The sequence below is a fragment of the Cucurbita moschata genome, unplaced genomic scaffold, assembly GCF_002738365.1.
Source record: "Cucurbita moschata cultivar Rifu unplaced genomic scaffold, Cmos_1.0 Cmo_Scf00012, whole genome shotgun sequence".
Taxonomy (NCBI): domain Eukaryota; kingdom Viridiplantae; phylum Streptophyta; class Magnoliopsida; order Cucurbitales; family Cucurbitaceae; genus Cucurbita; species Cucurbita moschata.
The window spans coordinates 2351385-2376906 of NW_019268528.1; the positions used below are offsets into that span (position 1 = coordinate 2351385).

A 25522-nucleotide genomic window follows, 5' to 3' on the forward strand; every position below is an offset into this window, starting at 1 on the left:
TTTTTTTTTTTTTTTTTTCCTTCGCACCCTTCGACATCCCGGCGCCCCAGTTCCGTATCCCCCTCGTTCTCTCTCTCGCCATCGCCGTCTTCCACTACCTCCGCCATTCTCTCTTCAGTTCAGCTGTCTACCATCCGCCGCTCTGTTTGCCCGAAACTAATTCACTTATTCATCCTCTCTTCAGTTAAACCAGTTTGGCGGAACGAAGAACAAATGAGGGCTTTTCGTGAGGTAGATGAAGAACTGGGAAGGAAGAGGAGATGAATAACCCACCAAAAGTCCGAACCGAATCGAATCGAATCAGTTTTTCTCAATTCGACTTGGAAACCTAGTTCCAGTTATCTCCTTCTTCACTGGTAAGACTGATATTCTGATTTTGATAAGTAAATTTTGTGTTCATTTCCTTACCCAGTCTCTTCCTTGATTTTATGTATTTATTTTCATTTGGGATATGCTATCAAATGCTTTAGTGAGGCAATTGTTTTCTGTTTGATTCTTTAACAGGTCTTTAGTTCTTTCTGCAATGAAGTTGAAATTGATGTGAAGTGAGTTGGATATGAATTTTAGAAGAGTTACTTCTCAGATTTTATTGTAGAACTAGCCGGCTTAATGAAGGAGACAATATGAAATACTTATTTGTCTGCAGGGCAGGGTCTTCTCAATTTCACTGGAGAGATATGATTAAGTCGTGTAATTAACCATGATTTTGCTACAGCGTGTTGCCAGAGTCGAATCTAAAACCAAAACTGGGATTTTTGTATCCTCATTTAAGGATATCTTCAATGAAGCTCTTGGATCTTCCTCACCGTGTCCTAATTTATATTCCTTTTCGTCTGTTTCTGGAATTAGTGATAATGGAAACAGGATTGTTCCTATGTTTTCCCCTTGGATGTCCACGGGAGTTGGTACAAGCTCGACAGCAGCAGCAGGGGAAGATTGGATGGTCACTCAGGAAGTAGCCTTGTCCTTTAAGGAGTGGTTCAAATCTGGAAGCAACGCTTTGTATGATCAAATCTTCCAAATCCTCCAAATGGCTAGAGATGACCAAGAAATGCCATATGGTCATTCCACTGCTGATCTAGCTCTTTCTAGTCTTGGCCTTCGTCTCAATGAGTTATTTGTCTTAGATGTCCTGCGTTATGGCTCCAAGGATGTTCTATCATGCCTCAAGTTCTTTGACTGGGCAGGACACCAACCTGGATTCTTCCATACACGTGCCACATTCGTTGCCATCTTTAAGATTCTGTCCAAGGCCAAGCTCATGTCCCTCATGTTTGATTTCCTTGAAAACTACGTGCAGCAGAAATTTGTCCATAAGGCTCGTTTTTACAATACGTTGGTGATGGGTTATGCTGTTGCTGGTAAACCCATTTTTGCTCTTCAGCTGTTTGGTAAAATGCGCTTTCAAGGCCTTGATCTCGATTCTTTTGCCTACCATGTTCTTTTGAATTCTCTTGTTGAGGAGAATTGCTTTGATGCAGTGCATGTTATTGTCAAGCAGATTACTCTGAGGGGATTTGTGAATGAGATCACACATTACTTAATGCTAAAAAATTTCTGCAAGCAGAGTCAGTTGGATGAGGCAGAAACCTTCTTGCATGACTTGGTAGGTAGTGGAAAAGGACTGAATGGGCGTATGCTGGGTTTTCTTGTTAGTGCACTTTGCAAAAGTGGAAACTTTGAGCGGGCATGGAAGTTGGTCGAAGGGTTTAGAGACTTAGAATTAGTTTCAATGGATCATGTGTATGGTGTGTGGATAACAGAACTTATTAGGGCTGGGATGCTGGAAAGAGCTCTACAGTTCTTATATAGCAGAAAGTCAGATGAAAGTTACATTCCTGACGTCTTTCGTTATAATATGTTGATTCATAGACTTCTCAGAGATAACCGGCTTCAGGAGGTGTTTGACTTGCTTACAGAAATGATGGAGGAACATATTTCCCCGGATAAAGTTACTATGAATGCTGCCATGTGTTTCCTCTGCAAAGCTGGGATGGTGGATGTTGCACTTGATTTATACAACTCAAGATCAGAATATAGGCTTTCCCCCAATAGTATGGCATATAACTATTTGGTCAATACTTTATGTGGAGATGGAAGCACTGATGAAGCATACCACATCTTGAAACACTCCATAGATCAAGGTTACTTTCCGGGAAAAAAGACATTTTCTATACTTGCAGATGCTTTATGTCGAGAGGGAAAGCTTGATAAGATGAAGGAGTTGGTTATTTTTTCCTTAGAGAGGAACTTTATGCCCAGTGGTTCCACATATGATAAGTTTATATCTGCTTTATGCAAGGCTAGGAGAGTTGAAGACGGCTATTTGATTCATGGTGAGCTTAATAGAATAAATGTAGTAGCTATAAAGAGCACTTATTTTGTTTTGATAGATGGTTTTAACAAGTTAAGGAGGGGCGATATCTCTGCAAGACTACTCATTGAGATGCAGGAAAAGGGTCACAATCCAACTAGGAAAATATTTAGAACAGTTATTCACTGTCTTAATGAAATGGAGAATATGGAAAAACAATTCTTTAACCTGCTTGAGTTACAGTTATCTCGTCAAGAGCCCAGTCCTGAGGTGTACAATAACTTCATTTATGGAGCTGCACTTGCAAAAAAGTCTGAGCTTGCTAGAGAAGTATATCAGATGATGTTGAGAAGTGGAATCCAACCCAATTTAAGTTCCGACATTCTTTTGTTAAAGTCCTACTTACATAGTGAACGCATTTCTGATGCTTTGAATTTTTTAAGCGATTTGTATCAGACACGAACTATTGGAAGGAAAATATCCAACGTCATGGTTGTCGGTCTATGCAAAGCCAATAAAGCTGATGTTGCACTTGATGTTTTGAGGGACATGAGGGATAGGGGTTTAATACCTAGTATTGAATGCTACGAGGAGCTGGCCAAGCATTTATGTCATAATGAAAGATACGATTTGGTGGTAAATCTTATAAACGATCTAGATAAAGTTGGGCGTCCAATTACATCCTTTCTTGGTAATACACTTCTATATAGTTCAATGAAGACTCAAAAACTCTATGAAGCCTGGGTTAGTTCAAGAGAGGGGCAAGTGGAGACTTCCCGAAGTTCTATGCTCGGCCTGCTAATTGGGGCATTTTCTGGCCATATTAGAGTAAGCCAGTCTATTAAGAACTTGGAAGAAGCGATTGCCAAGTGCTTCCCACTTGACATCTACACGTACAACCTATTATTGAGGAGGCTAAGTGCAAATGACCTGCAACAAGCATTTGAGTTATTCAATCGATTGTGTGAGAAAGGATATGTGCCGAATAGATGGACTTATGATATATTGGTTCATGCTCTTTTCAAACATGGGAGGACGTCAGAAGCTAAGAGATTGCTGGAAGTAATGTATCGAAAAGGATTCGCTCCGACAGAGTGTACTAAAGCATTTATTTAATCCGACAGTGTTCGACAAGATGCCATGATCTACAGAAAATTTAGCACTATTGCCCCCTTCTGCGAAATATTATTCTATTTCGTTCAACGAAGAGTGGAAGGCCCCGAAGATTTTATCCAGCCAAGCATCAAAGCATTTCTTGGCTTAGTATTTCATGGAATAAGTAGGGTAGAAGATTGTTGGTAGAAGAGATCGTAGTTTCCAATCCAATCATTTCTACAGTTTGAAATAATTCTTACTCTTTTTTTAAATGATAATGATTTGTTGTAATTTTGAATTCGTGTCCCCATCGTAATTTTTGTAAGCTATTTGCTAGATGAGTAACGAGTCACATGCCATCAATTTAATGCTTCATCAATGCATTTGAGGGAATTGTGTGAATAAGCATTTGAACTCTATGTTTACTCAAAATGCTAACAGAAACAAACTTGATATGTTTACTCGTGAACGCTCATTGATAGTTAGGATGATCAGTTGAGCTCTCTCAACACAGACTGCCGCTCGTTCTGTTGGTGCTCGAAGGTCTTTTGTTTTCAGTAGATGACATGGTTGTGCAGGTAATCTTCCTCTTACGTTCCAGCTCATGTTAATATCCCCATTTTCTGTGATTATGTGTTATTACTTTTATCTCATGATTTTGGGTGATTTGTTGGAATACAATTGATCATACATGCTTTTTTTTGTCGTCAACTATCCTTTAATTCAACTTAACTATGGTTTTTGACTTTAAAGTTCTTGTGACTGTTTATCTTCATTCAGGATATTGTCTTCCTAAAGAGATGAAATATGTGAATGTAAATGAATATTGTGAAGTACTGGAGTTGATAGAAGGCATGCCGACTTCGCCGAGGAGGAGGGAAAAGATATTGGAATTTAGATAATGGTTATGATATAGTACAGAGTAGATGTTTCATATGGACGTTGAAACCCGTTGCTGTACGTTTCATATCAAGACGGGAGAGGATCTTCATCATTAGTTTTCTCATTAATCTTCAAGTCTTCCACAGAACATATAGGGAGGCTAAGCTTCAGTGTTTGATTGCTCTTGCTCATGGGGTTTTAATTTGAATGCTAAAACTAAATTGTATTATCTTCTTTGTTGTCACAGGTTATAGGGGAAGACAATTATAGGTCACCGGGTTAAAGCTTTCCTTTTGGGTTTATGGATGGAAAGGAATCAACATTTTTCCCGGGGCAAGCAAGATCGTGGTGAGGAAAAAAATTGATCCAATTAATTATGAAGCTTCCTCATGGTGTGTTGTGTGTTGTGTCTTTCCAAATAATTCTCTAGCTATTCTTTAGAAATGAATTCCCTGCGCTTTTGAGAAATGGCAATATCCTGTACTGTAGGCTGAAATAAGATGGTTTGTTGTGCAGTTATTACTATAGACAATTTTTCTGCTACTCGTCTTTGTGAAAGACTGCATTCGTTTTGTTTAAAGGGTTTTTTTCTATGGATTATTGCCTAATTAGGTAGCCAACTATGTGGGTGAGATATCCCATGTCGATTGGGGAGGAGAACGAAACACTCTTTATAAGGGTGTAGAAACCTCTCCCTAGCAAACGCGTTTTAAGAACTTTAAGGGGAAGTCCGAAAGGGGAAGCTCAAAGAGGACAATATCTGCTAGCGGTGGGCCTGAGCCATTACAAACGATATCAAAGTCAGGTTCCGGGCGATGTGCCAGCAAAGAGGCTGTTCCCCGAAGGGGAGTAGATATGAGGCAGTGTGCCAGTAAGGACGCTGGGCCCCGAAGAGGGGTGAATTTGGTAGGAGTCCCACATTGATTGGAGAAAGGAATGAGTGCCACTGAAGATGCTGGACCCTGAAGGGGGTGGATTGTGAGATCCCACATCGATTGGGGAGGAGAATGAAACACCCTTTATAAGAGTGTGGAAATCTCTCCTTAGCAAACGTGTTTTAAAAATCTTGAGGAGAAGCCCGAAAGGGAAGACCCAAAGAGGACAATATCGGTTAGGGGTGAGCTTGGGCCGTCACAATGTAACTCTTAGTCTGGAATAAGCACGAAGGATATCTGCCAAGCATATTCTACATGTCAGACATATTGCTGAACATGGCAATTGATGAATATCATCATTTCAGGTTTTTTTTATATATGCATATAACAACTATTCATAAAAGAGTATACTTTTCATGGTCAGTTTATGCTAGTTTGATTGTAACATCTCTTGGCGATAGATGAATCTAACCACTGATTTTAATTGAAGGGAGGACATAAGTGAATAGTTTCCTCAAGGAACCACTCATTCAGCACCATTAGTAGGAAGTGGGCATGAATTTACGCCAGGCGTTGGCGAATTTAAGCAGAACTTTTTGCCTGACACGCCAAGGTGAGTAGGCCACATTTACAAATTACATACCATATGCCTTCGGTTTTGTCTATTAGAAACCACGACTCTCACCATAGTATGATATTGTCTACTTTGAGTATAAGTTCTGGTGACTTAATTAGCCAATGATCATCCCCTTAATTAGCCAATGTGGGACTCCTCTTCCAACAATTCTCAACAATCTACCCCTCGAACAAAGTAAACCATAGGAGCCTCCTCTGAGGCCTATGGAGCCCTCGAACAGCCTCCTCTTAATTGAGATTCGACTCCTTTCTCTAGATCCTTAGAACAAATGCACCATTTGTTCGACACTTGAGTCACTTTTTGACTATACCTTCGAGGCTCACAACTTCTTTGTTCGACATTTGAGAATTCTATTGATATGACTAAGTTAAGGGCATGACTCTAATAACATGTTAGGAACCACGACTCTCCACAATGGTATGATATTGTCTACTTTGAGCATAAGCACCCATGGTTTCGCTTTTGGTTTCTCCAAAAGACCTCATTTCAATGGAGAGGTATTCCTTACTTATAAACCTACGTTCATCCCCTTAGCCAATGTGAGACTCCCTCCCTATAATCTTCAACATATACATCTACAAAGTATATGTTATAAGTTTTTAAAACTAGTTTCCCCACTTAATAAATAGATAAGATGTAGAAATGCATCGTAGAGTTTATTTTTCCTTGCGGATTGAGTCTTCCATGTCTTTGGAAGTTTTGAAAAACGTTGCCTATATAGTAGTTGAAACTTCTTACCTTCGGTCATCTTAAGCAATCTTTGGGACAACTTGGAATTCTTAAAAATAGCATGAACTTTATGTGAAATCCCACGTCGGTTGGAAAGTAGAACAACAAGCACTCTTTATAAGGATGTGGAAACATCTTCCCAACGGCCGCATTTTAAAACCTTCGAGAGAAACTTGGGACGAAAAGCCCAAATAGGATAATATCTTCTAGTGGTGGACTTGGGCTATTACACCTAATCTCTATTAGGAGTCCTTTAACCTCAAATTGTTACTGGAACGTTCTCGGTAAGAGCCATTCTAGTAGCTGAAAGAGTTCTAAAGAATGAGCTAATTGAAAAAAGGAGCTTTAAATAAAAAGCCCGTCCAGAAAGCACCTCATGGTTTAGCTAGCGTGTTTGTACTATTGAACATTGGACGATTCGATACTTATTAAACATGAACAAAATAGATATGTATTAGACACTAGTTGTAGAAAGTGAATGTAGGTCCATCATTTGTTAGGTACTTTTCGAATTTCTTGCATAAAAATGATATATATTTTAATAAATGTATTTTTGTTGTGTTCGTGTCCATATTATTAAGAAACGTATTGTCATGCTAGACTTAAAATCTTTATAGAATCATATCCTGTATTGTCATCGTGCTCAACAAGTGCCTATTAGTCGTTGATATTTTTCAAAGATAATCATTTTGATTCTTGTTGATATTGTTACTCGTTAGTTCAATAATACGTGAGGGTGAAGATTTGAAACATTTGAAAGTTTAAGAACATTTTTGAAGCAAAAGTATTAATAGTATAGTTTCTAGTGAACATTTTTTTTAATTTTTTTAAAAAGTTTATAATAACATTAAATTAAATAAGTAAACGAGCATTTTACTATTTTTTAATAAGTTAAAATGTTTGTTATAATTATACTATTTTCACGTTAAGTATATTTTGTTTCTTTTTATTTTAATATTTCATCTAGATATTATGATATAATGAAATTGTTCATTTATCTTTTATGTCGACTCAAACCTATGAACATGTGAAAATATCGACGGTTGTCAAAATATCTATTCGATTTTCAGGTTTTTAGATTTATTCCATTTTGATGTTTCCTTCAAAATGTTAATTTTAATTCATAGTTTTTGTGTCGGTATGGTTTCAAAACTTTCAAAATATCTTACTCATATGCATTTGAACTTTTAAAAAGTAACTACTTTGTTCTCGGAATAATTTTATTCGGGATAACATGACATTGATTCCAAAAATACATACTAACGAGCTAACACTGGTATGAATCCAAGTCACATATTTGATGTGACGAGCATTAGCTAAGCAGATAGTTGATGAAGAATTGTACAAACCAAAGTGTGATAGTCTTCCAAGCCCACGACTAGTAGATATTGTCGTTTTGGCCCGTTACGTATCGCCATTAGCTTCACAATTTTAATACGCATCTACTAGAGAGATGTTTCTATACCATTTGTAATAACCTAAACTCACTGCTAACAAACATTGTCTTTGACCCATTACGTATCACCATCAGTCTCACGATTTTAAAACGAGTCTATTAGGGAGAAGGTTCATACTCTTATAAGAAATGGTTCGTTCTTATTTCCAATCGATGTGGGATCTCACATGAAGTCTCGTTTGATGACCATTTTATTTAATTATTTCTTTGTAAGAATAGAAAACAAAAACATAGTAGTCACCAAATTGGGTTTAAATTTATTTTTTAAAAGTCGAGGGACTAAAGAATAAACGCTTCCAAACTTAGGTAAGGATCCGTCAATGAAATTTAAGAGTCCCCATTATATAATTTAAAATTGCTTGTCAGTCCCCATATGTTTTTAAATTGCTTGTCAGTCCCCATAACATCTCTATCAAGTTTCATTTTTAGTTTCTTTATGTTATCCTCATTTGTTTCCCCATACCTAAGGCATCTTAATAACATTACTATATTTATATTATATGGTTCCGATGTCTTACATATTACATTCAATTGAATCTTACTATATATATTTTATTCGTGAATTTCGGTATGATCAAAGTTTTGATTTTCGGGTTTAGTTCGAAAATTAAACTCGTTGACGGTGTATTCATCTGTTTTTAGAACTATTTTTGTTAGTAATAAACATTTGTCAGTGTCGTAACTTTTTTTTTCTTTTTCTGGAACTAATCTAGGGTTGAATTTTATAATTTAGGGTCGTAGCTCGATTTAGAATTTTAACTTTTACGGTGGTTTTTTTCCTCCACGAATGATCGATTGTTAATGGTTGGCTTCCGACTTAACTGCAATTCTGACAGTTTGATGTAACTAAAGCGAGCATTTAGCTTTAGAGTCTTATCTCAAAAGAATTTTTATCATTTTGTTCTTTCCCAGTGCAGCATCTTTGTTTCACTGTCTAATGATCTGCTCTTCTGGATACTTCGTTAAAGACTGTCAATAGGTTGATTTTGTGATATTTTAGATCACATCCAATCATTCGTGGTAGAGTGAATCTAATAATTAATTTATAAAACTATTGTTATCGTGAGCATGGTCAATTCAATTTGGTGCACGCCATAACGAAATCAAATTTCAACCTAACCCAAATACTGAGTCAAGCCAAAGTCGCTCAAATTCTTTTTGTTATGCACTTGAGTCTTTACATATGTCTCATCCATACTTTCAGAGTAAACACGTTACCATTGGAACATAAAAGTACTTTTCGAAAAAGTCGAAGGTTCAAACCCTAAATTAAAGAATGAAGTGTGAGATGTCACGTCAGTTAGAGAGGAGAGTGAAACATTCTTTATAAAGGTGTGAAAACCTCTTTCTAGTAGATGCGTTTTAAACCCGTGAAGCTGACAGTGATACGTAACATGCTAAAATAGACAATATCCACTAGACACTGAGCGGTGTGCTAGCGAGGATACTGGCACTCAAGGAGGGATTGTGAGATCCACATCGGTTGGAGATAGGAACAACATATTTCTTATAAGGGTGTGAAAACTTCTCTCTAGTAGACGCGATTAGCCGTGAGACCGAGTTATTAGCGAACCGTGAAGGTGACGACTTCGTAACGTGCGAAGAAAGAAGACGAGGAGCAATAAGGCCAAAGGAAGAGAGAGGCCCGCAGTGTCTCAAAAGCAAAACCTTCCCACGTGAACTTCATCACCCCATACCATTTCCCACTTGTGTCCTTTGTATAAAATAAAAAAAAAACCCTAAAAAAAATGGACAAATCCCTCCATCTTTGTCACCACAACCAAACAAATATTTTAGGGTTTACGTTTTTTTTGCGTCGTCCAACTTTCAAGTTCGTTATATTCCAATATTCTAAGGTCCGAACTTTTTAAAAATTTGTCTTACCACTAAAACTTAAAAAACGATGGTCGTTTTCGTTTCTAAACTTTTACGTTTGTTTTTTAGCTAAAATTGTAGAGACGAGAATTTAGTCGAACAAATATGTCTTAACTATCTGAACTATGTTGAAATTAAAAACGTGTCTGCTAGGAAGAGGTTTCTACGTCCTTATAGAATGCTTCGTTGTTTTCCCCAACTAATGTGAGATATCACAATCCACCCCTCTTTAGGGCCGAGCGTCCTCGCTGACACTTGTTCCCTTCTCCAATCGATGTGAGACCTCTCAATCCATCCCCCTTCGAGGCCCAACTTCCTTGTTGACACACTGTCTCGTGTCCACCCCCTTTGGGGCTCAACCTCCTCACTGGTACATCACCCAGTATCTAGCTCTGTAACCATTTGTAACGCCCCAAGTCTACCACTAGCAGATATTGTCATATTTGAGCTTTCACTTCACTGAGGAGTTTCCCTTTGAAATTTTTAAAATACTGTTAGAGAGAGGTTTTCATATCCTTATCAAGAATATTTCGTTTTCTTCCTCAATCAATGTGGGATAGGTTAAAAGAATATGGCTTTTATCACATTTGATAACGAAGAACTCTGTTATTATTTGGATTAGAGCTGAAAATGGTGCATGGTACTTAACTTATGAATGTGTATCTATATTATCCGAAAAGGATGGCAGCCGACACATGCATTGCTTCGCATTGCAGCCAAGATCAAAGAAGGAACAGATACAAACAAACTACAAACAGAACAAAATAGAAAGATGCCACCCAGATAAGAATTTGGAATGAGGGGCAGCTTTAATTTGCAGACACTGATGTTCAAACCCTCTATTTCATTCAATCTATTCGATTTTGCCTCAATCTGAGGGAGCAAACTGCAAGAACAAGAAGAACAACAAAACCCTTCTTCTTAAAACCCTCGAAAAATCAACCCATTTTCTGTCAATGTATGTTTGCCACCAATGATTGATGAACAGAGCCATTCAACGGCAGGATAACGGCGGCGATGACGGCGGCGTTGGTGGTGGTGATCCAGTTCATCTCAACCAGATGTTTCATGGTGGACCCATTTCGTCTTCCATTTTTTTCGCTATTATAGCTCTGCTGCCCTTTTCCCCTTTTATTTTCATTTGTTTGCCTAAATTACGCCTTTCTGGGTTGTTCGATTTAAACCCCAATTCGTATTTTCAATGCATGTGGATTCGTGTTCTTCGACTGCTTCGAGGATCTCGCTTTTCTCTCTCGTTTTTGTTTCTTTCCCGTTCGTTTAGCCGCCGAATTTCCTCAGGTTTCCCTTCTGGTTTGGTTGTGTTTTTTGCTTGATGTCTTTGTCGGACTGTTTGTTTGTCTTCTTCAACTAATTTCCTCTTGCTTGCTCATCAGAATCTGCCAATTAAACAAATATTTCATCTGGGTTCTGTTAGATTTGCCTTCTACGAGCTTATTCTGGATTTGGGTCACTGATAGGGACATTGTTTTTTATTCTAAGCCACTTTGATCTTGTAAAGCTGATTGTTCCCCTTTTAAATTCATCTGGGTTCGTCTTATTATATTCATTTGGATTTGGTTTCTGGAGTTTAAACGTTACTTATTCCGACCATTATGCCTCTATCTGAGCTTTGTCGTGTGGCTAGAGAGAAGCTTGATTCAGCTCAAGACAGGAACGACATGGTTGCTTCAGATTTATCTCTGAGGTAAGTCTTTTAATTTTGCTTCCATGGTTTTGTTTCTGTACATTTGCTCTAAATTTTAGCTTCTTGATTCTTGTGGATTTCGAATGCAGTCCCGAGAACGACGTTTTCGAGCTGGTTTGGGAGAATGGCCAAATTTTGCAGCAAGGTCAGTCCAGTAGGACTAGGAAGAACTCAAATATGAACACTTCACAGCCTCTGTGTTTACCAGGACATTTCAATAATGCAAAGATGGGAAAGTTTGGGGCTATTGATTCGGTAGTAAGAGATGTTATAGCGACGGGGTCATCGCCTGAGGTCGAATTGGCTCGTGATGATGATGATGATGATAACGATATCGTGCCTTGGCTGAGTTATCCTCTTGATGGACATCTGCAACACGATTATTCTTCGGATTTCTTACCTGAATTATCAGGGGTCACCATTAACGACCACCCTGCACGCCATAGCGTTGCGTCTTCTATAGGCAAAACTAGTGGTGTTCATCAGGTAAACAGATATACGCGCCTAAATTCTTTGCACGGTACTAATCTTGAAGATGGCAATATTTCGAAGCTTTCTACATTAGATGTTTCAACTACTGGACCTAGAAGTAGCACGAACGAATTACGTTCGTTAGCATCCCAGCAAAGCCAGGCATTATTTCCACATCTTAGAGTAAAATGTACAGGCAGCACTGAAAACGTGCCGGGCAAGATTCTCCATGATTCTCTTATAGGCCAAACTCCTCATGTTCCATTGATTGCAAGCAGTTCTTCAAGCACAGCTAGGCAAAAGCTAGATCCAACTCCTTCAAGTAATTCACCCAATGTTATAAATTTTTCCCATTTTCTGAGACCGGCTGCTCTTCTCAAATCCAATCCTCAGAACCATGGTGTCGTTGGAACCGTGGGTTCAGCAGCTAATAGTCAACGCGATCAATCGTCATGTATAAGAAATGAATCAAAGGCGTGCTGTAAAAATGCGATAGTGCCTTCCATAGATGATAACAAACCATCAGATGCCAAGGCTCCTGAGCAATTGCAGGCTGTCAAACATCCCAAGCTTGCTTGTTTGGGAGATTCAGCTAACAATGAAGACCGAACCGATCGTTGTCTTGAAGTAGGTGCACCAAAAGTATTGCCAGATAGCGAGAAGGCTGTTGAATCTATATTTGCTGCTTCTGTTTGTTCACGCAATAGCGTGGAAGGAGCTTCCGATGATCCAAAGCTTAATAGGAAGAGAAAATGCCACGAGACTGAGGATTCTGAATGGCATAGTGATGTGAGTACAAAATTGAATCCTCGTCTTGCCTTGTGTACCTCGATCGTTTTCCAAATGTAAACTAAAAGTATTTTCAAATGCAGGATGTAGAAGAAGAATGCAATGATGTGAAGCGAGTGACTCCCACTCGAGGAACTGGTTCGAAAAGAAGCAGGGCAGCAGAAGTGCATAATTTATCTGAAAGAGTGAGTCTTGTAGTTACGAGAACTCATTTTTTGCTTCATATGCAAAATTTAGCCGTTTTTTTTTTTTGGTTCTTACATGGACTCGTTCTTAAATTTCTGCAACAGCGACGTAGAGACAGGATCAATGAGAAGATGCGTGCACTGCAAGAACTCATACCAAATTGTAATAAGGTTGGCCTATCGATATCTCTTGATTTGTTCTTTGTTACTCGATATTTATTCTTTTAATCTTCATGGAATTACTAGGTCGACAAAGCTTCCATGCTCGATGAAGCCATTGAGTACTTGAAAACGCTTCAACTTCAGGTTCAGGTGATGCTCTGTTCCCTGAGGCAGAAAAATGTATTTCTTTTGTCCCCTCCACTCCCCAAAACCCGGAAGTTGTTGTTGTTTAGAACATTCAAGTAACCCGTTCAAGTGTTTCGCTGATTTTGTAGATTATGTCGATGGGAGCTGGTTTGTTCATGCCTCCCATGATGTCCCCTGGAGGAATGCCATTCATGAATGCACCTCATATGTATTCACCCATGGGTGTAGGAATGGGAATGGGATTCGGGATCGGTATGCCTGACGTGAATGTTGGCCCTCCTGGTTATCCCATGGTTCAAGTGCCACACGTGCAAGGAACGCATTTTCCTGGCCCGTCCATTCCAGCTCAAACTGTAATGCATGGAATGCCAGGTTCTAACTTTCAGGTGCTTGGACTTCCTGGTCAAGGACTTCCCATCCCCATGCCACGTGGACCGATTGCACCATTTACCGGAGGGCCTTTTATGACCAATCCCGGTGTGGCAGTAGCTCCTGTCGAGAATTTTGGTTCAGCTGCAGCTTGTAGCTTGAAAGATGCGTCTCCGAAGAGTGATTCACCTATGGTGCCAAATGGTGGCACTGATCCTTTAACAACTCCAACTCCTAGACAGGTTTGAAGATATATATTTTGAAGTTTTTATGTTATGTTTAAGGGTAGGCTAGAGTTGTTATCATATAAACAATTCTTGGTTTTGTTTTGACTTCCATGAAGATTTAGGATTCAATTTGGTCCCACAATTTACCTAAACCACATTCAGGATCAAAAGATTAAAACCATTTGCCAAGAATCACGTCTTAATTTGTAGAAAACCCGAGCTCAGTGCGATTCGTGTTTTTTTCACTTGCTCGAATGGTCAATCCCCCCACAACTCCTTTAACGGTCAAACTAGAACTACTAGCGGTGGGCTTGAGCTCGAATGTGAAAGCTCAAAGAAGACAATATTTGTTAGCGGTGAGCTTGGGTTGTTACAAATGGTATTAGAGCCAGAACATCGGGCGATGTGTCAGCGAGGAGGTTGAGTCTCGAGGGGGGGGGGCACGAGCGGTGTGCAAACAAAGACGCTGGGCCCCGAAGGGGGGGTGGATTGTGAGATCCCACATCAGTTGGGGAGGAGAACAAAACATTTTTTATAAGGGTATGGAAACCTCTCCCTAGAAGATGTGTTTTAAAAACCTTGAGGAGAAGCCTGAAAGGGAAAGTTCAAAGAGGACAATATCTGCTAGTGGTGAGCTTGGGCTGTTACAAATGGTATTAGAGCCGAACACCGGGCGATGTGTCAGCAAGGAGGCTGAGTCCCAAAGGGGGGTAGATTGGAGGGTCCCACATCGATTGGAGAAGAGAACAAGTGCCAGCCTCCTCGCTGAGCCCCAAAGGGGGTGGATTGTGAGGTCTCATATCAGTTGGAGAGGAGAACAAAGCATTCTTTATAAGGGTGTGGAAACCTCTCCCTAGAATACGCGTTTTAAAAACCTTGAGGGAAAGCTCGAAAGGGAAAGCTCAAAAGAGGACAATATATGCTAGCTGTGAGCTTGGGCTGTTACAAATGGTATTAGAGTCAAACACCGGGCGATGTGTCAGCAAGGAGGCTGAGTCCCAAAGGGGGGTAGATTGGAGGGTCCCACGTCGATTGGAGAAGAGAACAAGTGCCAGCCTCCTCGCTGAGCCCCAAAGGGGGGTGGATTGTGAGATCTCACATCAGTTGGGGAGGAGAACAAAGCATTCTTTATAAGGGCGTGGAAACCTCTCCCTAGAATATGCGTTTTAAAAACCTTGAGGGGAAGCCCGAAAGGGAAAGCTCAAAGAGGACAATATCTACTAGCGGTGAGCTTGAGCTGTTACAAATAGTATTAGAGCAGAACACCGGGCGATGTGTCAGCAAGGAGGCTGAGTCCCAAAGGGGAGTTGATTGAAGGGTTCTACATCGATTGGAGAAGGGAACTAGTGTCAGCCTCCTCTGGGCCTCAAAGGTGGGTGGATTATGCGATCTCACATCAGTTGGGAAGAAGAACGAAACATTTTTTATAAGAGTGTGGAAACCTCTCCCTAAAAGACGCGTTTTAAAAACCTGAGGGGAAGCCCGAAAGGGAAAGCTCAAAGAGGACAATATCTACTGGCGGTGAGCTTGGGCTGTTACAAATGGTATTAGAGCCGAACACCGACGACGTATCAGGAAGGAGGCTGAGTCCCGAAGGGGGATAGATTGGAGGGTCCCACATCGATTAGAGAAGGGAACAAGTGCCAGCCTCCTCACTGGGCCCCAAAGAGAGGTGGATTGTGAGATCTCACATCAGTTGGGGAGGAGAACGAAACATTCCTTATAAGGGTGTGGAAACCTCTCCCTAGAAGACGCGTTTTAAAAACTTTGAAGGGAATCCCGAAAGGGAAAACCCAAAGAGGACAATATCTGCCCTTTTGAATTATCGTATTGCTATTTCTTTTAACTATATTGTTCGGGGAGTTTTAAACAACATTGGTCGATAATAGCAGAAGTAGCAACATTCTTTATTAGAATCGAGACTGAGAAATATTTGATACCCATGAATGCTATTCTAACTGCAGGCTAATGAACAAGCTTCCTGTGCTAATGGGCAGCCGTGTGAACCCCACCACCAAAAATGACCTAATTAAGTTGCCTGTGAGTCAAATTTGCACCGTAGTTTTTCCATTTTGCCTATTCAATGATCAAGGCTGATAACATTTAAATCACTATGTTTTATGCACAGATTATTACTGAAGAAACCACATTCATTAGGCTTCATTAGGCAGATTATCTCGGCCTCGACATTTGGCTGCTACCTGTTCATAATTACTTGATATCGGCAAATATAAACGATCAAGTACGACAGCCCGACCACTTTGGACTTGGACAACTGGGCAGGCATAATGCAGCTGCGTCGATGCATCGAGGCTGAATATGATGAAAAAATGTAAGTAGATTCGACTTAATAATGGAAAGGAAAATAAAGGTCTCTCCCATTCTCTATCTTTATACGAGTCTATGCTGAACCGTTCATGGATTTGTTACGTACTGAGATAGGTAGCTTGGCTTTTACATCCTGAAATTATGTGCATCTGAGACCTGCATGTGGTGATTGGCTTATGTAGCTTAATTTTGATCTGTAGAACATTAACAAAATTTTGCATGTATGCTAGTTTCGTAATCTTTCTGTGAGATCCCACGTCGGTTGGGGAAGGGAATGAAATATTCTTTATAAGGGTGTGGAAATCTCTCTCTATTAGACGTGTTTTAAAATCGTGAAGCTGATGGCGATACGTAACGGGCCAAAATGGATAATATTCGCTAGCGGTGAGCTTGGGCTGTTACAAATGGTATTAGAGCTAGACATTGGGTAGTGTGCTGGTGAGGACGCTGGGCTACCAATGGGGGGTGGAATGTGAGATCCCATATTGGTTGGAGAGGGGAACGAAACATTCCTTATAAGGGTGTGGAAACCTTTCCTTAACATATACGTTTTAAAATCGTGAGACTAATAGCGATATGTAGCGGGCCAAAACGGACAATATCTGCTAACGGTGAGCTTTGCTTTTCCCCCGCCCCAACCACATGTAGGTAGCCTTGAAATTTAGCATATATCTTTTGGACTAGAGAATAAGCTTGTCTAATTGGTGATTGTTTAAGGCATTTGTCACTTAGAGTTTTGATGAGTTCATTTCTAGATTATTTTTCAAGCTTGTTGAGTGATTGTGTAACGACCCTAAATTTCCACATACTCAGAGTCGCTACTAACGTCTCATGCTCACCTATAATGCGGAAATAACTCTTACATGAACATAATTGATAACGTAAATTTAAAAAAAAAAAACGTTTAAAACAACTTCTTCTCTGAAAAACACAGCCATGGTCTTACGTGTTTAAATATGAAATACTGAAATTGAGAGAAAACAAAAACAAATACAAAATAATTTAAAACAATGGAATGCAAAACAACCTATTCTAACTTAAGACTAGAAATTTAAATATGAGTCTACCCTATGCATGTGCCACAGTCTCTACTCGCGATGCCGCCGTCCTCCGTACAAGTGCACCTTGCCTTTACCTGAAAAATGAAGTGGCACACGGCCTGAGTATTTCAAAGAATACTCAGTAAGTGGCCCCACTATAGGGGGCCATGCAAATGCAAACACATGCAATCATGATTTAGGGACCTATCTCTAATCATCTTAGGGGTGGCCTCCAGTCTCGGAAAATTGGATGTGTAGTACTTCCCTACACACGACTCACACGTGCGAGTGTGAATCCCCAGGGCGCTCGCACACCCCCTGGACCCTCTGGTCAAGCTAATATGTAGCGACGTCCGGAGGTCAGCGGAACCCCATAGTGTCATGCGCCTCATGAACACCCTCATCTGTGTGCTTTCGCACCTGTGCGCTTTCGCGCTCATCATAAGGTGCGCGTCCGCACTCATCATCTCTAGGGGAAGTAGCCCTATGCTTATGAACATACAATATGCATGAGGTCCCTCTAAATCCATCATAATGTCTCTTCTGACACAACCCCTAGTCTCATCTCTTTGTTACTCTAGGTAACACATACTCGTGGATATTTATATTAATATCATTTTCACGCTCTTAGGGTTGTGTCATATGTCGATCTAATGACATGATGCAATATGGCACTCATCATCATATAGCATGCTCAATATGGAAAACATCATCATATTAAGGTAAACGTCATGCAATCATCATACTCATCATATTGCCACAAAGTGCATCAAACATATCAAGTACGACATTCATCAAAATATATAAATACTGAGCACATCATCAGGTATCATAACCCACACATCATCATAAGTCATACATCATCATAACTCATATACCGCATCATACGACATAGTTCATACAACATCGTAACTCATACAATTTTTAGCCTATCCTATAGTAAGGCCACTTACCTGATTAGCTTATACGGGTGTGACCAATTTATCCTTAATGAAAGTTTGATTTTTCCCTTTGTATCCAAGCCAACCTATAAGAATCCATAACATCAATTTCATGTTTAATTCTCTAACTCCTACAAGGGTTCATGTGCTAAACTTCATGCCAGCATTAAAGACTTTATGAGTATTGAATATATATATATATATATCTTGGTATCTTTTTTTTTTTACTCGATGTATTTATTCTGTAAAATTGTTTCTGTTCACCAAATCTTCCATTTTCCTCCCCACTGCCTCTCTCTTTTCTTTCCTGTACTTAATTAGTTAAATATATAATTTTCTTTCCTTTACCTCTTTCTTTTCTTCTTTTCTGTACTTAATTATATATATATATATATGTATATTTTTTTTTTTCTTTACCTCTCTCTCTGTTTAATTCTTTTCAAACCTCTCTCGGTTTAATTCTTTTCCAAACCTCTTGTTTAATTCTTTTCTTCTCTGTTTAATTCTTTTTTTTTCCTATTTAATTCTAACAGTTTAGTAAATGAATGGTTGATCTGATTCTCAATAATGTACAAAGGAGACGATCTATGATCTCATTCAAAGATCTGACATGATTTCTAACTGCTAATTAACATTTAAATAACTAGGTAATCTAGGTGGAAATCTGATTCTAATTAATTCGATAAATGATTTTGAATTTTTTTCTTTTCTTTCCTAAAACTATTGTCATTAACCCTTTCCAATCTATTTAAATTTTTCCTTGAGGAAAAATGGCTATGCATCCATCCATTATGATTTTCTTCTCTTTCCTCAAAATAATAATGATGATTCAATTTAGATGCAATTGACACAGCCAATTTTGATTTTCGATCCCATATCCAAAAATCTAAATAATTGAAAGAGAGATCTAAGATAACTTTTCTATCTCGTGCAAAAATAAAAGAAAATGAGATCTAACTTACCGATGACTTTTCTATCTCTTTCCATTCCTATTAGATCTGCCTGAAGTGAAGGCCATCTTCAATTCTTCTCTCCCAAAATCAATCTGTGATCTTTCCTATGTTTCTTTCTCCCATTTCTCCCTTCCCAAAATCTGCGATTTTTTTGTTTCTGTTTCCTTTCTTGTTTTTTTTTCAGATCCTTTGCGGTTGGAGGGATTGGGGAGATATTTGGGGAGGGTGGAGAGAGAGAGTCGATAATTTACTTTTATTTTATTTTATTTTATTTTTTTATAATTATTATTTACTTATTATTATTATCTCTTTTTTTTTCGGGTCGTTACATTATCTACCCCTAAAAAGAACTTTCGTCCTCGAAAGTCTCAAACTCTTGTACTAGCTCAGGATATTTTTCTATTATTTCGTCCTCATGCTCCCACGTGGCTTCCTCGCTGTGGTGATTCTGCCACAGTACCTTAACGAACGCAATATTCCTGTTGCGTAAGGTTTTTACTTCTCTAGCTAAAATTTTTACTAGTTTTTCCTTGTAGCTCAAATCTTCATTGAGTTGGAGTGGTTGTAGTCTAATACATGGATAGGGTCCGTAACGTACTTCCTCAGCATCAACACATGAAATGCCTCGTGTACTTCTGAGTGGGCTAGAGGTAGGGCTAACTTATACGCTAATGAACCAACTCACTCTAGGATCTCGAATGGTTCAATGAATTTAGGACTTAACTTGCCCTTACGTTCGAATCTCAAGACACCTTTCATCGGTGCCACCTTGAGGGATATTGGGTCCCTTATCTCAAACTCCAGGCTTCTACGCCTTACATCGGCGTAGCTTTCTCTGTCTACTTTGAGCGATACGCACCCTTGCTCGAATTTTCTAGACAGCCTCATTGGCGAGTCGAACCAGATCGGGTCCTACTAACTCTCTCTCGCCTACTTCGTCCCAGCATAGTGGGGACCTACACCGTTTTTCGTATCGGGCCTCAAACGGTGTCATTTCAATAGTTGCTTGGAAACTATTATGATACGAGAATTCCATGAGGTGGAGTTTGGAATCCCACTTCCTTTAAAATCTAGTACGCAAGCGCGTAACATGTCCTCTAGAATTTGGTTTAAACGCTCGGGGTGGAAAGCGGTAATAAAGTTGAGGCGGGTACCCAGCGCTTTTTGAAGTCTGCGCCAAAACGCTACCGTAAAGCGTGAATCCCGATCCGACACTATAGACACTAGGACTCCACGTAGTCTTACTATTTCTTTCACATACAGTTGTGCCCATTTGTCAACTGCATATGTAGCTTTCCCAGGTAGGAAGTGTGCCGATTTGGTCAACCTATCGACAACTACCCAGATCACTGTATATGCTTGTGCGTTTTGGGTAATCCTACTATGAAATCCATTGCTATGTTTTTCCACTTCCACTCTGGTATGCTTAGGGGCTACAACAACCCCACTGCCTTTTGTTTAGGAACTTTCACTTGTTGACAAACTAAGCACTCGCTCACAAACTCGGCCATGTCCCTCTTCATGCTCTTCTATCAGAAATGTTGTTTAAAATCTTGGTACATTTTTGTACCTCCTGGGTGCATGGCAAATGGCGAGTTGTGAGCTTCCGTTAGTATCTCCTTCCTTAACTTCTCTGGGACACATAGGCATCCCTAATACAATAGTCCTTATCTGAGAACTTCGAGAACCTGTCTACTAGACTTTTGTCTAGCTGGCCTAGGACTTTTGTCTAGCTTGCCTAGGACTTTCTATAGGCTTGGATCCTCTCATTGGGAGGTAACCATTCTTTGCCTAAGTGTAGGTTGCACTGTAAGTCGGCCAGCTGTGCCATGACTCTCTCAGTCGCTACACTATGTTGGCTCCCTCGAATTTTCTTTGTACCCTTACTTCCCTTGTAATGAGGGTCAAAGAGTGGGCCACCTTTCTACTCAAAGCGTCTGCGACCACGTTTGCTTTTCTAGGGTGGTACTGGATATCTACATCGTAGTCCTTCACCAATTCTAACCACCTTCTCTGTCTCATATTTGACTCTTTCTGGGTGAAGAAATATTTAAAATCTTGTGGTCGGTTAAACTTTGAATTTTCTCTCCATACAGAGAGTGTCACCAAATTTCAGCGTGAACACTACAGCGGCCAACTCCAGGTCGTGGGTAGGGTAATTATCTTCGTATTCTTTTAGTTGACGGGACGCGTATGCAACAACTTTACCGTGTTGCATTAACACACATCCTAGTCCATTCTTTAACGACGTCACTATAGATTACGTACTCTTCTAAGATCTCGGGTACCGTGAGTACCGAGACGGTTACCAATCTCTCTTTTAGGTTTTGGAAGCTTGCCTCACAAGCATCATTTCATATAAATGGTACCCCTTTTCTCGTTAGTTGTGTCAAAGGCGAGGCTATTCTAGCGAAGTGCTACACGAACCTTCGATAGTATCTCGCTAGTCCCAAGAAACTCTGTACTGGTGTTACCGAAGTTGGGCGTTCCTACTTCGTGACCGCTTTGATCTTAGTAGGATCTACGGATACTCCATCCTTTGTCGCCACGTATCCTAGGAAAGAGACTTATCATAACCAAAATTCACACTATGAGAACTTGGCATACAACTTGTTCTTTCTTAGGGTGGCTAGGACTTTTCAGAGGTGTTCCTAGTGTTCCAAGTCTATTTTCGAGTACACTAGGATGTCATCAATGAGCACGATCACAAAAGTGCCTAGACAGTCTTTGAACACTCGGTTCATTAACTCCGTTAACACAGTGGGAGCATTGGTGAGACTAAATGACATACCACGAACTTATAGCGATCATACTTTGTCCTAAATGTTGTCTTTGGTGCGTCTTTTTCTTTACTCTTTATTCAAGGATAACCTGATCGTAGATCTATCTTAGAAAATATCGTTGCTTCTCTTAGTTGATCGAATAAGTCTTCTATTCTAGGCAGAGGGTATTTGTTCTTTATGGTTCTCTTATTTAACTCTCTATAATCGATGCACAAACACATCGATCCATCTTTCTTCTGAACAAACAACACTGGCGCAACCTAGGGGAATATGCTAGGTCGAATGAACCTTTTATCCCGTAGGTCTTGTAATTGCGCCTTGAGTTCTTTCAACTCTGCTAGCGCCATGCGATAGGGTGCTTTAGGAATAGGCCCAGTTCTCGGCTCGAGTTCGATGACTAAGTCGACCGCTCGAGAAGGGGGTATTCCAGGTAGGTCATCCAGATACACATTTGGGAACTCATTTACAATGGACACGTTTTCTAAGGTCTTTTCTTTTCCTCTTACGTCTACGACACATGCTAATATAGTCCAACCGCATTGTTGTTCTAATCTCTTTGCTTTCATCATCGAGACTACCTTTGAGGTTGCCTCGGTATTTATGCCTTTAAATTTAAAGCTAGGTCCCACCGATGGTGAGAATAATCATTTTTTTTTGTGACATTCTATAATAGCATGATTTGCAGCTAGTCAATCCATGCCTAGTATTACGTCGAAGTCGGTCATCTTTACTACTATTAAGACTACGCTTAGAGTTTGGTCGGCTACTATTGCTTGGTCATTCTTTATTCTATCCTTAGTTACTATGTCTACCCTCTTAGGGCTGCTTGCCGACCATACATGCAACAAGGGTTCTAATTCAAACCCTGTCTCTGATCCCTCTCGAGGTGGGCTCTCTTCAGCCTCACCTCATCCTCTATCTCTAATAGGAGGTCGTCCCCTTCCTCGTCTTACTCTTTCGCATGGTCTAAGTAGCATGGTTCTAGAAACCAAGATAGCATCTCTTAAGTCTAAGGCTCATTACCTATGAAATTATGCTATGCATCACACCTACTAAGTTCACATCATATTGCAAAGAAAATCACTAAGCACGCAACACATCATATCATGCTCTTAAATAAATACGTGAAATATAACAACAATTTCAGTAACATTAACATAAAAATGCATGCGAGTTTGAAAACGTTTTTCTTTTCTTATCTTGTGCAAGGTGTACCTGACAGTGACGGAGCATCGACGTTGGGACCATGGAACGTGCCCAGCCTACATTGTAGGCTAGTCTACAGAATCTAAAACCTAGAGCTCTGATACCAACTGTAACGACCCTAAATTTCCACATACTCAGAGTCGCTACTAACGTCTCATGCTCACCTATAATGCGGAAATAACTCTTACATGAACATAATTGATAACGTAAATAAAAAAAAAAAACGTTTAAAACAACTTCTTCTCTGAAAAACACAGCCATGGTCTTACGTGTTTAAATATGAAATACTGAAATTTAGAGAAAACAAAAATAAATACAAAATAATTTAAAACAATGGAATGCAAAACAACCTATTCTAACTTAAGACTAGAAATTTAAATATGAGTCTACCCTATGCACGTGCCACAGTCTCTACTCGCGATGCCGCCGTCCTCCGTACNTGCCAGCATTAAAGACTTTATGAGTATTGAATATATATATATATATATCTTGGTATCTTTTTTTTTTTACTCGATGTATTTATTCTGTAAAATTGTTTCTGTTCACCAAATCTTCCATTTTCCTCCCCACTGCCTCTCTCTTTTCTTTCCTGTACTTAATTAGTTAAATATATAATTTTCTTTCCTTTACCTCTTTCTTTTCTTCTTTTCTGTACTTAATTATATATNTTGTACCCTTACTTCCCTTGTAATGAGGGTCAAAGAGTGGGCCACCTTTCTACTCAAAGCGTCTGCGGCCACGTTTGCTTTTCTAGGGTGGTACTGGATATCTACATCGTAGTCCTTCACCAATTCTAACCACCTTCTCTGTCTCATATTTGACTCTTTCTGGGTGAAGAAATATTTAAAATCTTGTGGTCGGTTAAACTTTGAATTTTCTCTCCATACAGAGAGTGTCACCAAATTTCAGCGTGAACACTACAGCGGCCAACTCCAGGTCATGGGTAGGGTAATTATCTTCGTATTCTTTTAGTTGACGGGACGCGTATGCAACAACTTTACCGTGTTGCATTAACACACATCCTAGTCCATTCTTTAACGACGTCACTATAGATTACGTACTCTTCTAAGATCTCGGGTACCGTGAGTACCGAGACGGTTACCAATCTCTCTTTTAGGTTTTGGAAGCTTGCCTCACAAGCATCATTTCATATAAATGGTACCCCTTTTCTCGTTAGTTGTGTCAAAGGCGAGGCTATTCTAGCGAAGTGCTACACGAACCTTCGATAGTATCTCGCTAGTCCCAAGAAACTCTGTACTGGTGTTACCGAAGTTGGGCGTTCCTACTTCGTGACCGCTTTGATCTTAGTAGGATCTACGGATACTCCATCCTTTGTCGCCACGTATCCTAGGAAAGAGACTTATCATAACCAAAATTCACACTATGAGAACTTGGCATACAACTTGTTCTTTCTTAGGGTGGCTAGGACTTTTAAGAGGTGTTCCTAGTGTTCCAAGTCTATTTTCGAGTACACTAGGATGTCATCAATGAGCACGATCACAAAAGTGCCTAGACAGTCTTTGAACACTCGGTTCATTAACTCCGTTAACACAGTGGGAGCATTGGTGAGACTAAATGACATACCACGAACTTATAGCGATCATACTTTGTCCTAAATGTTGTCTTTGGTGCGTCTTTTTCTTTACTCTTTATTCAAGGATAACCTGATCGTAGATCTATCTTAGAAAATATCGTTGCTTCTCTTAGTTGATCGAATAAGTCTTCTATTCTAGGCAGAGGGTATTTGTTCTTTATGGTTCTCTTATTTAACTCTCTATAATCGATGCACAAACACATCGATCCAGCTTTCTTCTGAACAAACAACACTGGCGCAACCTAGGGGAATATGCTAGGTCGAATGAACCTTTTATCCCGTAGGTCTTGTAATTGCGCCTTGAGTTCTTTCAACTCTGCTAGCGCCATGCGATAGGGTGCTTTAGGAATAGGCCCAGTTCTCGGCTCGAGTTCGATGACTAAGTCGACCGCTCGAGAAGGGGGTATTCCAGGTAGGTCATCCAGATACACATTTGGGAACTCATTTACAATGGACACGTTTTCTAAGGTCTTTTCTTTTCCTCTTACGTCTACGGCACATGCTAATATAGTCCAACCGCATTGTTGTTCTAATCTCTTTGCTTTCATCATCGAGACTACCTTTGAGGTTGCCTCGGTATTTATGCCTTTAAATTTAAAGCTAGGTCCCACCGATGGTGAGAATAATCATTTTTTTTTGTGACATTCTATAATAGCATGATTTGCAGCTAGTCAATCCATGCCTAGTATTACGTCGAAGTCGGTCATCTTTACTACTATTAAGACTACGCTTAGAGTTTGGTCGGCTACTATTGCTTGG

General features: G+C 39.8%; 2 protein-coding genes and 1 long non-coding RNA gene across 4 annotated transcripts; all 3 read left to right on the plus strand.

The window, feature by feature from the left end:
- The first annotated feature begins 13 nt into the window (after positions 1-13).
- LOC111450559 (pentatricopeptide repeat-containing protein At1g71210, mitochondrial) lies at positions 14-3809 on the plus strand. Of its 2 annotated transcripts, XM_023090754.1 has the most exons (3): positions 14-356; positions 505-545; positions 647-3809. In XM_023090754.1, exon 3 carries the CDS (start codon positions 701-703, stop codon positions 3428-3430), a length of 2730 nt encoding a protein of 909 aa, XP_022946522.1. In that variant the 5' UTR covers positions 14-356; positions 505-545; positions 647-700; the 3' UTR covers positions 3431-3809. The 2 variants fall into 2 exon arrangements, with proteins under 2 accessions (XP_022946522.1, XP_022946523.1); XM_023090755.1 differs by lacking the exon at positions 505-545.
- Positions 3810-5468: 1659 nt separating this feature from the next.
- Positions 5469-8929, plus strand: LOC111450560. Its single transcript, XR_002711837.1, has 3 exons — positions 5469-5531; positions 5657-5779; positions 8722-8929. It is a non-coding gene; the product is annotated as an uncharacterized LOC111450560 (long non-coding RNA).
- A 1608-nt stretch (positions 8930-10537) lies between these two features.
- On the plus strand, positions 10538-16484 carry LOC111450526 (transcription factor PIF3-like). The gene is given in 9 exon segments (XM_023090712.1): positions 10538-11568; positions 11658-12828; positions 12912-13013; positions 13119-13184; positions 13260-13325; positions 13451-13933; positions 15883-15909; positions 15911-15958; positions 16047-16484. Coding segments are annotated over 9 exon segments (2094 nt in total). The 5' UTR covers positions 10538-11476; the 3' UTR covers positions 16086-16484.
- The last annotated feature ends 9038 nt before the right edge of the window (positions 16485-25522 follow it).